This window comes from Podarcis muralis, chromosome 11 (genome assembly GCF_964188315.1).
Source record: "Podarcis muralis chromosome 11, rPodMur119.hap1.1, whole genome shotgun sequence".
Lineage (NCBI taxonomy): Eukaryota > Metazoa > Chordata > Lepidosauria > Squamata > Lacertidae > Podarcis > Podarcis muralis.
In genome coordinates this window covers 17,212,948-17,226,271 of record NC_135665.1, presented here as the reverse complement: position 1 = coordinate 17,226,271, position 13,324 = coordinate 17,212,948, and the positions used below count along the sequence as shown (strand labels likewise).

General features: G+C 43.5%; 1 protein-coding gene across 1 annotated transcript; it reads left to right on the top strand.

Annotated features, from left to right (window-relative positions):
• Positions 1-1,917: 1,917 nt before the first annotated feature.
• ISOC1 (isochorismatase domain containing 1) lies at positions 1,918-12,089 on the top strand. Its single transcript, XM_077936083.1, has 5 exons — positions 1,918-2,771; positions 7,227-7,346; positions 7,488-7,691; positions 8,039-8,155; positions 10,706-12,089. Exons 1-5 carry the CDS (start codon positions 2,322-2,324, stop codon positions 10,850-10,852), a joined length of 1,038 nt encoding a protein of 345 aa, XP_077792209.1. The 5' UTR covers positions 1,918-2,321; the 3' UTR covers positions 10,853-12,089.
• Positions 12,090-13,324: the final 1,235 nt, after the last annotated feature.

Sequence of the window (13,324 nt, the reverse complement as noted above, 5' to 3'; positions counted from 1 at the left end):
TGATTTGACCTCAGAATGTCCTGCTTTTCTTTAGGACGTTCTTATTTTCATCAGAGAAACGTTGAAGAGCGTGGAATTATGTGGCCCACAAGACAGGGAGCTAAGTGACTAGACAACCTTTAGAAGACATCTGAACTGTATAGGGAAGTTTTAATGTTTAATGTTTTATTATGTTTTACGTTGGAAGCCACCCAGAGTAGCTGGGGCAATCCAGTCAGATGGGCAGGGTAATAATAATAATAGTAATAATAATAGTAGTAATAATAATAATAATATAATAATAATAATAATTTTGACCAAACTGCGGGAGGTAGTGGAGGACAGAGGTGCCTGGCGTGCTCTGGTCCATGGGGTCACGAAGAGTCGGACACGACTAAACGACTAAACAACAACAATAATAATAATAATAATAATGGAATCTGGACAGTGGTTTTCAACCAGTGTGCTGTGGCCCCCTGGGGTGGCTTGAATTTTGGTCAGGGGTGCCACGGGCAACATTGGCCTCTGCCCCTTTCTTTCTTTCTTTCCTTCCCTCCCTCCCTCCTATAATGCCCTCTTGCATCTCTGCCTCCCAAAGGCTTCCACAGCAGCCCTGGCTACAAGCTCCCCAGGCGAATGGTGCCTCTGGGGTTGGCCAGGGGGTGCTTCCTAGGCCCCTATGGGGCAGTGCGAGGCGGCACCTCTCTATGGGGCAGGGAGGGCAGCTCAGAGACCAGGGGCGCTGGCCCAGAGGACTCCCATGGAGAGGAGGCTGAGGGAACCCTCCCCAAGGGAGGGTGTTTGAAAAAGGGCGAGAGGCTGCCCGCTCTGCAGGCATAACTGCCCCACAGGGGTGCCACAGAAAGAATGCAGTTGGTCAAGGGCAGGGCCATATTTAGGTTTGATGAGGCCCTAAGCTACTTAAGGTAATAGAGCCCTTTATACAGGGTGAGTCCTTTAAAAGAGGCTCCTTGGATACAGAGTACACATGTTCCACGGGGCCTCTTTTAAAACACTCACCCTCTATATCCAGCTGTCCTTTGTCAACAACAAATTGTAACTGTTTTTTGTGTTGAATATATGCTAAATTTTACCATATAGCATACATTCAACACAAAAAACAGCGACTGTGGTAATTTATGGAAGGGACGTGGGTGGCGCTGTGGGTTAAACCACAGAGCCTAGGACTTGCCGATCAGAAGGTCGGCGGTTCGAATCCCCGTGACGGGGTGAGCTCCTGTTGCTCGGTCCCTGCTCCTGCCAACCTAGCAGTTTGAAAGCATGTCAAAGTGCAACTAGATAAATAGGTACCACTCCAGCGGGAAGGTAAATGGTGTTTTCGTGTGCTGCTCTGGTTCACCACATGACCCCGAAGCTGTACACTGGCTCCCTTGGCCAATAATGCGAGATGAGCGCCGCAACCCGAGTTGGTCATGACTGGACCTAATGGTCAGGGGTCCCTTTACCTTAATTTATGGACCTAATAGGTATCTAAAGCCATTTGCACATGCAGAATGTAGGCACCGTATATGAGCAAACCAGTGATATTTTAGGGAGCAGGCTAGCAGGTGGGGCCCATTACTTCCATCATAGGAGCCTACACAACACAAAACACTGTTGCTTTATGTAGGTTTTGTTTTTTATCTTATATTTTGGAAATGTACATAAAGTTGTTGTTTTTTCCCTTTAATTTTTTTTTTTTTTTGGAGCCCCCAAGAGAGTGGGGCCCTAAGCTATAGCTTGTTTAGCTTATACGTAAATCCGGCAATGGCAGGGGAGCCATGGACCCCAAAAGTCGAAAACCTCTGGCATAGGGCGTTCCTATTTTCATCAGCTAAATGTTAAGAGGGATTGAAAACACTTGGCTGGCCAAAACCCCAAAGTGGCACAGCCTCTTTTTTTGGCGCGGGTGGTGCTGGCATCTGCTTGGCGTGGTGCAATTATTCGCCGGCAGATGGAAACCACAAGAGCAGAGGAAACGAGGGAAGGGGCATTTCCACCCCATCCCGAATTTCCCCTCAGACTGCCAGGCGGCAGCGTAGGAGCAGCAGCAGCCGCCATAGCCCTTCTTCCCCGCGGCCACCGCCTCTAAGCACCGTCACTGGCCACCTCAGATTCCCCCCCCCCCTCTCTCCACAGCGCAAGCCCGTATCCTTCCGCGCCAGCCAGCGCAACGCGCGTGGATTGCGTGGGGGGCGAAGGAGACGACGGAGCGGCTCCCGGCGAGGCGATAACGGGGACGCGGCCTGAGGGCGGGCGCGGCAGGCTCGAGGGGAAGCGAAGCGCGGCGGCCACCTGCGCGCTCCGCCCCGGCCGGCAGAGCCAAGGCAGGGCTGGCTCCCATGGTGAGGAGGAGGAGGAGCAGGAGCCGCGATTGGGAGCCGCCGGCGCGCCCCGTCTGGCCGGGAGGCGGCACCGGCAGCAGCAGCAGCAGCAGGAGGAGGAGGAGCAGCGGAGGCGCGGAACTGGAGCGGCTGCCGGCGAACATGGCGGCGGCGGAGCAGCAGCAGCCCTTGGTGGAAGGCTCCGCCGGCGGCGGCGGCTCGTCTCCCGGCTCGGTGCCGGTGCTGTTCTGCTTCTCGGTGTTCGCCAGGCCTTCGACGGTGCCGCACGGCTCGGGCTACGAGGTGCTGATCCAGAAGTTCCTGAGCCTCTACGGCGACCAGCTGGACATGCACCGCAAGTTCGTGGTGCAGCTCTTCTCCGACGAGTGGAGCCAGTACATCGACCTGCCCAAGGGCTTCCTGGTGGGCGAGCGCTGCAAAGTGCGCCTGGTGCCGCTGCAGATACAGGTGGGCGCCAGCCGGCAGGGGGGCGAGCCTTGCGCACCCAGACCCGTTCTTTGCGCTGTGGGTGGGGGGCGCGGGGTTGGGCACCTTGTGGGGCTCCCCTGCTCACTTGCCCCGTCACGGAAAGGGGGAGATTCCTTCGCCCCCCACCATCCTCTCCCGTTTGCAGGAAGAGGAGGAGGTGAACTCTCCCGGCTGGCAGCTTGCTGGTTCCCTGCCGCCCAAACACGCGGGACAAACTCCAGGTCTGCCTCCTGCCCAGAGAGAAAAGCATAAATCTCTCTCCCTCTCGCATTCCCTTTCTCTTATAAAAACAGCTGCCAGGTGCAGGTCTGAAGTGGGTAGTGACATAGCAGAGGGGGGCAGCTGCCCCATCCCCCAGATCAAGTAAAACAATAGAAATACTCAGTGCTTTTTCCCTATTAAAAAATGTTTAGGAGTACTCTCATTTTTCTATTGATATTGAAATACTGCCCCTCGTTGAGGCCAAGCTTAGATGCACAAAATGTTTAGGGGTCTGCGTACCCCCCCAGAAAAAAAGCACTGGAAATAACTAACTGACCCCTCGCATCGGCCCCCCCTCCCCGAACAAAAATCCTGGCTGCGCCCATGTGTAGTGATCCTTACCACCAACCTTGGAGAGTAGGCCAATGCCAGTATGGTGCTTGCAGACCCTCAAAGTGTCCCTATTTTCCAGGGACAGTCCCGGATTTACAGAAGCCGTCCTGGTTTCTGGTTTTATCCCGGAAGGTCTCGCTTTTCCTTAGGACGTCCCTATTTTCATTGATGGGTATGGTAGGACATCCCTATTTTCATCAGAGAAATGTTGGAGGGTATGGAGTTATGCGACCCCGGAGACAAGGAGATAAATAACTAGACAACCTTTAGAAGACATCTGAAGACAGCCTCGTATAGGGAAGGTTTTTTTTAATGTTTAATGTTTTATTAGGTTTTTACATAAGTTGGAAGCATCCCAGAGTGGCTGGGGCAACCCAGTCAAATGGACAGGGTATAAATATATTATTTTTATCATTATCATGGAATATGACTTCCCTATTTTCATCAGAGAAATGTTGGTATGGGCTTGGGTAGCAGAGGCAAAAAGGGAGGAGGGCTTTCCTCCTAGAGCCATGTAAGATGTTTGTGGCTCAGGTGAGATGTGAAGGGGGGGGGGCCTCTATTGCACAGCCCATCAGGTAATCTGGTCCAAAGCATTTTTAATTTTAAGACCGTGCCACCCAGTGATTTCAGTGGGGCTTGCTTCCATCTCCTCATTTAAAATACTGGCCAGAGTAGCAAGAAATCCCCTGAAGATGGGAGGAGAAATCGGATTCTTCCCACCTCCAGAAGGCAGGAGAATGATGTTGGCAGGTGGAGCATGACTCTCCTGACACGTCTCAACTTCAGCTTACTCAATTTTGATGAGGGTAAGGGCTTCTCATCTAACCCCAACTGAGAATTGGGAGTGCCTTTCACCTCACCCATCTGATAATCCAGGGACGAAGTGCCCTCCTGCCCCAGAAAGCCAGAAATGGACTCAAAGGCAATACGAAGGAGAGCCTTCTTTTGGACTGATGTTATCCTGAAGCTGGCAAGGAAAGTATTCTCAGTCCAAGATTAAAGTAAGAGTTTGCAGATTTTGGAAAGGGCATTTGGTAAGGCATTCAATTTGAACTAGGTATATGAGACTAGTTATATAAAAAATTTACGCAAAGCATCCACTTGGAAACAGCTGAGTGCAGAATGCGTCTCCAGAAAGCAAGTGTGTAAGGGCATGTAACCTCAGGAGAATGCAGAGAACTTTCATCCACCGCCACAGCATACAAGTACAAACTGTACATTCAGTAATGCCTCTTTGTCAGTTAGGGAACGTGTTTTAAGGAACGATAACAGCCTGATCTTGTGCAGAGTCAGGCACCGTATTATTGAAAAAACAGACTAGTTTAAATATATTGCTTCAAATCACTTGCACCTAACTATCCCACAAATTTGCTCAAAATAGAGGTGCAAGTGCTCATTTCCTCTACTTGTCCCTACCCAATTTTGATCAGTATTTAGGCATTCTCATCCTGTCACGGCTGCAAGCTTTAAGTCCCAGTAACAATCAATAGTGTGCTGCTGCTCATGAAAGGGAGGCTGAATTGAAAGATGCAGAACAGACTGAGTGTAGGAGACCATGCTAAACATTGGTTTTGGTTTGCCGTCCTTACCTTGATAGCACACATTAGCCCTGTTCAGACATCACATTAAAACCGTAGTTTGAAACAACTTCTCAGAGTGCTCCTGCTGCCTCTCTGTCTGACTTGTCCTTTGAACTGAGGCTTGTAGTTTGTTTCTCTTCAGACAAACCACAAGGTTTGTTCTGGGCCTGTTGCTTATGGTTTGTTTGAGGGAAATAAGCCATAAACCTGTGTTTTGACATTGCAAGAAGTCAGGCTGGCTTGCTTTGTCTGCAGTGCGATAGGAACAGGGGGAAGCAGTGCCAGGGAAGCTTTGAGCAGCAGGCACCACCTTGCTTCTCATTTATGTCAAACCATAGTTTCTTCTTTAGTTTAGCTAAATGTCATGTACAAACTGTGCCAGTGTGCACAAAAAGGGTACTTGGAAGGGTGTTACAAAGTCAAGCCACACTGCATTTAATGATAGTGAGTCAGCTCCAGCTTAAACTTTCATCTTTTAAGCAACTTTACGTATGCTTATCACGGACATAAAATAATTCCCAAGTAGTTGCTCACACCGTTGAAAAATTGCGAGTGCAGTCCGGAGAGCCACTTCCACTAAGATAAGGGAGGTGAGTTTTGATTTCTTCTAGCTGCAGCCCTTGGGAAGGTAGAAGGGGCTACAGTGAGATGGAATAGCTGGGAAAGCCCCATTGCATGAGAAGAATATTGTTCACAGTTCCCTGGATTCCATCCTATGTTTTAGAAACAAAAGAAGCTGTCTTTACACCGACTCGGACAATTGGTTTACCTAGTTGGGTATTGACTAGCTGTAGATCTCCAGGGTTTGAGACAGGAGTCTTTCCAGAAACTGCTGAAGGTTGACTTTCTGCATGCAAAATGTGAGTTCTACTACCGAGCTGCAACCCTTCTCCTTAAATAGACATACGTTAGCAGTGGCGTAGCGTGGGGGGTGCAGGGGGGGCCGGCCGCACCGGGCGCAATATCTGGGGTTAGGGCAAATCCACGGGTTAGGGGGCGCAAATCCACGGGTTAGGGGGCGCAAATTACTTGCCTTGCCCCGGGTGCTGACAACCCACGCTACGCCGCTGTACGTTAGAAAGTGTGAGTTGCAGAATTATGAATAGGGGTTAACATGGTTGTATTAGTAAGGGTCAGCAGAGGTTCTTCCCGTATTCAGAGTGACATTAGTAAGGATAAAGACTCACGGTGCTTTAAAGGATGGTGAATATGGTTTTAGAGTGCTATCTCCACTCTCCTTCAGTTCTGTGTCCTGTGCTAGCTTCGGGGAAATGAAAAACTTGTTTTGTAGATTTTCGGAGAGAAGCCTTCTGCATTGAGTGCCAGTTTTTTGCATTTAAACTTTTTGTGATTTTTTTTTTTGGGGGGGGGACTTTCATTATGGTGAAGGGTGTGTGTGTCTGTGTCTCTTGTGTGCTACTTCAAAAGAGCAACTTTAAGAAAGGGTTCAGTATGCCTGGGGCAAAAGTGGTGGTTGACACAGCTCTTTAGAATGGGAAGCAATTTTCCAGCCCTAGTACAGGGGTACCTCAGGTTAAGTACTTAATTCGTTCCGGAGGTCCGTACTTAACCTGAAACTGTTCTTAACCTGAAGCACCACTTTAGCTAATGGGCCTCTTGCTGCTGCCGCGCCGCCGGAGCACGATTTCTGATCTCATCCTGAAGCAAAGTTCTTAACCTGAAGCACAATTTCTGGGTTAGCGGAGTCTGTAACCTGAAGCGTATGTAACCTGAAATGTATGTAACCCGAGGTACCACTATGAATGTAAATAGTGAAGTTGGGATCACATAATAGGGGAAGAACCCATTGCGATTCACTTTAGAATGCTGTTTTTTACTTGCAATGCATCATGTTTGGTGTTGCTGTATTTACAAATCTGTGTCGATGCCTGTTACCTTTATCTTGAAATGTGTTTAGATTGCACATGGCTTCAGGTGCTGGAAGACTGCCTGCCAGAGCTATTCCAGCAGATAATGACTGGGAGCCAAAGAATTGTGTAACCAGTTCAACACACTTGAAGGAGCTTTTTCCTTTTCTTCTTGCTGTTACATCTTGGTTTTGAAACGGAGGATTTGTGAGTTGTCTATATGACATGGGGGCATGCTGTTCAAAGGGGGAAAAGTCCAATATCCTGCTGGACACACCTAGCCCTTTGGGCTCACCTAAAGTGGGTATTTGGCTCCTAGCCAATGTAAAATATTTTCCCTCAAATAGGACTTGTTTGACCTGTGATTTCTGATTTTTCCTTTATTTCAGTTAACTACATTGGGCAATCTCACACCTTCAAGCACTGTGTTTTTCTGTTGTGATATGCAAGAGAGATTTAGACCTGCTATCAAGTATTTTGGAGATATCATCAGCGTAGGCCAACGATTAGTAAGTTTACTTGGTTTCTTAGTATAACATACCTGGTTTCTAATTTTATCAGCTGCTGCTGCTGTATACTTTTTATTGTTATGGACAATTTTATTGCTTAAATAAAAGTTTAATTCTTGTGTGGGCTTTTTCCATTTGCAGCTTCAAGGTGCACGAATTTTAGGAATCCCAGTTATTGTAACGGAACAGTATCCTAAAGGTCTTGGAAGCACAGTGCAAGAAATAGATTTAACTGCAGCTAAACTTGTCTTACCAAAAACAAAATTTTCTATGGTATTGCCTGAAGTTGAGTCTGCAATAGCAGAGATCCCTGGAGTTCGCAGTGTTGTTTTATTTGGGGTAGAAGTAAGTACTGCATTCATAACTTGCCTATAGACTTTCTGCAGAAGTATTACTATTTAGTTAAAAGTTACATTTTCATATTTTTGAGTGTTACGGCAATAATCCTATAAAATATTTATATACATAGAGACGAACTGATATATGAAAACCAGTAAGTTATTCCATAATAGAACAAATAGGTTACATGCTATCTGTAAATATAACTTGCCAAACTTGCTCTAATCACTTATATACACTTATATTTGGAACATTTTGCCTAACTGTGTGGAAAACAAATACACAAGCAGCTAGCTTGTCCTGAAGTCTGTTTATGTGATAGTTGATGAAGTTAATTTTTGTTTTTCTCCAAGACTCATGTCTGCATCCAACAGACAGCTCTGGAATTGGTAGGCAGAGGTCTCGAAGTTCACATTGTGGCCGATGCAACATCTTCAAGAAGTATGATGGACAGAATGTTTGCCCTAGAGGTAACTACTTTGAGATGGGGATGTATATGAGATTGATCTCTTTAATTGTTACAAGACGGGCATAACCCCTAACTTTCTGATAGACTTTAGGATTCATACTACATGGCAGAGAAGTGGGAACCATATTGTTACCAAAAATGGTAGAAAATCTGATAAGATCCATATGTCTTGCTTATTTTGTCCAAGTCATGCAGTTTGGGGATATCTAGGAGTTTCCCTCTTTACCTGCATTCAGGAAACTTGTAAAGTCTCTTTTATTTATCTAAGCTTTTGGCTGATCGTTTTGTACACTACTGTTTTTAACTACTAAGCTTTAATATTAAGACCGGACCAACAACGGAAAAAGCTCAATAAGAAATTGTTTTTGGAAGTTTGTGAGGGGAAGTCCATCAGTATCCCATCAAGAATGGTTTTTGATTTAGGGAATTCTACCACAGCAGGATGGTTGGGTTACAATAGATGTGTTTTTCCAGACTTTCTGTCTCGACTGCCGATCTAATAGTGTTACTATAAAAATTCCTTTCTGTACCACAACTGACTCATCCTCTGATTTTATCTAGTATTAAAATAATCAACCCTCTCCGATTCTTCACTGTATCATCCCTAGAGTGCAATCCTATGCACAGTTAACGAGAAGTAATTCTGCTGTTTTCAGTGGGTTACTCAGACATAAGTATTTATTGGACTGCTGTCATAAAGTATTAATAAATACTTTTATGATTTTCTGTTTGGGTACAAAACATTCAACTGCTGTAATAAAGATCATTGGAACTAAATGTTATTAAGACATGTTGTTTAACCATCTTACTGTTAGAACTGAACTGTCCAGCTATACCAAAAACAAAACGCCAAACTTTTTTTTTTCTAACTTTCCTTTCAATGAGGAAATTGTTGTTTCTCCATCATAAGCATTGCTTCCCCGACCGCATGACTAAGTTATGTCCATTAATTTTAAATAAGTCTACACTCAGTAATACTTATTTCTTATCCTCCCGCTTGCAGAGAGCAATTTTTATATGTGATGGCAAATGTTTCTGCCTAATTCTCAGTGCAAAGCCATTTGCCCTCAACTTTTCTAATACATACTGGACAACAGTCATGTTCTTATAGGGGATTTAGGACGATTTCTTATGGCCTTGTAAACCGGGCATATTCAAAGAAGATAATTCCCAACTTTGACTTTGTGTCATTATTTGTTTTAAATGTCACCTGGACCAAACATTTTTGAAGTCTGCATTTGCAAGTTTCTTTGTTCTTTTAATTACTGCCTCATCCAGGTACCACATCTGATTGAGCCATGAAAGATTATGCTGTAATAATAAATAATGTTAGTTTTTAAGATACCACAAGGCTTTCTTTTGCTGTTCCAGAGTAGCATAGCGTCTCTCCAGAAACTAGGCATTTTTTGTATAATTTCTCACCCACTTCTTTACCACGACAACAGCCATTTGACAAACCTATCATGCTAAATCAAATCTTATTTTTCGTTGGCAAAGGTGTGCATCAGATCTCAGTGTTTCCATCGAGAATTCTTTAATATATTATGCATATTTTTCTCCCACCAGCAGCTAAAATATCTTGATTGTCTCAGAAGCGTGACAGGACAAAAATAAATTGATATTAGGGAAATGGGTACTCCTTTAATAAGGATCTGTCAAATTTAATATGTTACATGGAATATGACCTCCTGCTGTTAAATCCTGTTTAATTTCACCAAGGACATAGGTAACTTTGTATTACCAGTGCCCTTTTGCTAGAAAAAGAGGTGCCAGAATTCACCAGGAATGCCTCCCTTGTTATCTTTTAATGGCAATGGCGCCCACCTGAGAAGTGCCGGAACTGAGTTCTGGCAGAAAAAAAAGCCCTGTGTATTACTATTCCATATAAGTGATTTAAAGTCCTAGCCATTTGGATTTTTTATCCAGCCTACCTACATTGCAGTGAAAGAGAACAGAAGTTTCCCCCCCCGCAAATGGTAATGGTTGTTTCTCTTGTTTTAAAATAACGAACCGTAATATATTGTGCCGAGAAATTGTATTATTATTATTATTATTATTATTATTATTATTATTCTAGTTTTTATTAAGTTTTCAGTTTTACATCTCAGAATAAGCATCTTGCATAGTACCGTACATTTGATGACATCCCTCCTTTCCCTTCCATGGTTCATTTACTTTTATCCACCATTCTTGCATATTTTGCCATAACCATTCTATTCTCCCATCTTACATTGCCCATGTATTTGTTACACTGCTGAATTTACCTTAACGCTGCCAGCGTTTCCAGGTGTGCGCAATGGTTTTCCATATACTCTGCAAAAAATTCCCCACTCCTCTTTAAATACACGTTCTTCTTGCTCTCTTCTTCTGTGCGCTAGGCCAGCTAGTTCTGCGTATTCTATCATCTTAAGTTGCTAATCCTCCTTACCTGGGACCTCCCTCACCTGTGACGAGAAATTGCAGAGGCAGTGCTATTGTGGTTTAAAAGTTACTCACTAGGTACGCAGCGTATACTCACCCCAGCTGTCTTCTTTTTCTTTCTTTTTTTCAGCGTCTAGCTCGCACCGGGATTATCGTTACCACTAGTGAAGCTATATTGCTGCAGCTAATAGCCGACAAAGACCACCCCAAATTCAAAGAAATCCAGAACCTCATTAAGGCAAGTGCTCCAGAGTCTGGGCTCCTCTCCAAAGTGTAAAAGACGACATTCTTGAAAGACCATTGGTCAAAGATGTAAACTTTCTCACTCGCGTACACACACACACACACACACATCACCTGCAAATCGATGTAATTGTGCTTGCCTTAGCAGAATTTGTTTGGTTACGCTGTTCAGGTGCGAGTGTATTCTGTTAGTCACAGTCGTCCCAAGGCTCTGGGTACCATAGGATTGTTTTTGTTGTCAAACAAACTTTTAAAACAGAGGTGCCTGTTTGTCTCTACTGTACCCACTGATTGTAACACAGTTCGGAAAAGTGCATATTTTTGTGAAACCTCGATTGTGCAAAGGTACTTTGGAATTGTTTTACTTTTTGTACTAATAATACAATGACATAGATAAATGTGATACATGACGTTTTGCCATTCTACAAATAGAATCATATTTTAAATAAAATGAGATAGATATATATACTTTGGGTGGGCGGGAATGGTGCTTTATAGTCAGAAGAACAAGCTAAGGGAACAGGCAATATAGATGTAGTACTTTAGAAGGTAACTTAGCAAAGCTGATTCTTGATTATCCGAGACTTTATTACTAAATGGTGTTACAAAGTCCTTTCTAACTGGAAAAAGAAGTCTGCGGATTGATGTTCACTTTAAAATAAAGAGCAATTCTGTCAGCTTGTTAATGGGAGTAAGTGAGTGACAGATGACACTGAAGTGAGTGACGTTAATTCACTTGTAGACAGTTCAAAGTAAGATGCTCAAACTCTTCATTTCCAAGTACTAAAATAACTTTTTTTCTGGATGCGTTGGGGGATTTATTTTTAATCCCTGTATGCCTAGATTTAATGAACTCCATCTGGCTTCTGCATTAGTTCAAGCAAGCTTTGGGGTGGGGGGAATCAGCTTCTTCAGTTTTATGCACTATTCTGCAATATGGATGCTAAATAGGCTTTAAAAGGAGTCCGGTGTAATAGTATATTTTGAAAAAGACATCTATAATTTTATAGCTGGAAGTAAATTTGAATAACAGGGCCCTTAATACAGGCCAATTAATTCATGTTAGAACCGAGTTCAAATTGTTCTAGGATTTGTATCAAGTATGTTTGTGGCTTTATAGGAATATATTTTGCAATATGACAGTACTAATACTGATGTGTTTTTTTAAAAAAACAAAAACCATGCATTGATGGAAAGTTCTTAAATTTCCCACAAACATTGACTCTTAAAATGATCGTGGTATGTTCAAATAAATTCAGATGTTTACTGTGTCTTGTTGTGATATAAAATTTCAGTCTTCATTCTACACTTACTCTGTGGAGGGAAGCGTGTGGATGAAAGCAATTTGTTTTTCATTTTCTGCAAAACAAAACGAAAACAACTTGTCACAGTTTAGAACAAGCACAAGATGTGACTGCAGACAAAAGACGAAAGAGTTGAAGAAATCACTGCCCCACATTAGTGACCTACTTTTTAATGTCTTATTATTAGTGCTTTCAAGCAGGGTAAAGTATAAAGGAACAGCTGTCAAAGAGCAGAAGCAGCCCAACAACATTCAAACCAAACTGAAAACACATCTTAATATATTACACCATATACCAGACACATCTGTAGACGAAGATTTGATTGTCTAGTTCAAATCAATCACTGATGCAATTTATTGTTAGGTATGCCCTAGATATAGTGCTCATAACCTGCAGGAGTTTATATTCCATCCAACCAAACAACAGATACCTATGCCAAATCACATTTTTGCCTGTGAAAAGTTTCCTCAAGTGGTCTTCAATTCAGCAGGAAGAGCTTTCGATTGAGAAACACATACCATTGTGCTGCTGGACCAATATGCAGATAACCTTTGCATCCCTGCTCCACAAATCCCATTAAAAAAATTCTCATAAGCATTCTGTGTCATCACGGGACTTAATGGTTCTGTGTGGGGAGACAGGAAGGTGGCAGTTTTTAGGCTATTTATATACAATATAAATCTCTTCTTTCACTGCTGAGGAAAAGGGTTGTTGCTAACGTTTTTTTGTGCATCTTAACTGTCGGTTTTACAATTCTGTAAGATTTCAAGCCATATTTATAAAAACCTTACAGAACGACAAAGCTGTTCCTTTCCTGGAATAAGGGATAAACCATTGCAGAATCCAATGTCCCAAATACAAAATTAATGTAGCCCATTGATACTTAAGGTCTATGTCACCTCTTACCTCTGACTAGGAATATAATCATATGCATACTTAGTCACAAATGACTCCCACTACTGTAGGTTCAATGATGCTTAACAAGTAGGAATTTGTAGGAATGCCACTCGAAGCACAAGTGAAAATTGGCATTAATCAAGGTGAGCTGTTACCTGTTGCTTTGCATGTGAAATGGTTTACATTCTTCACCCTGTAGTCCCGTTCGACAGCAGCAGTCGAGGTCAACTTTTCACACCTGAAAAAAGTCTGTTAAGGATTTTTTTTTCCTTGGTGAAGAAGTTGCCCAGGAAACTTGCAGGTTA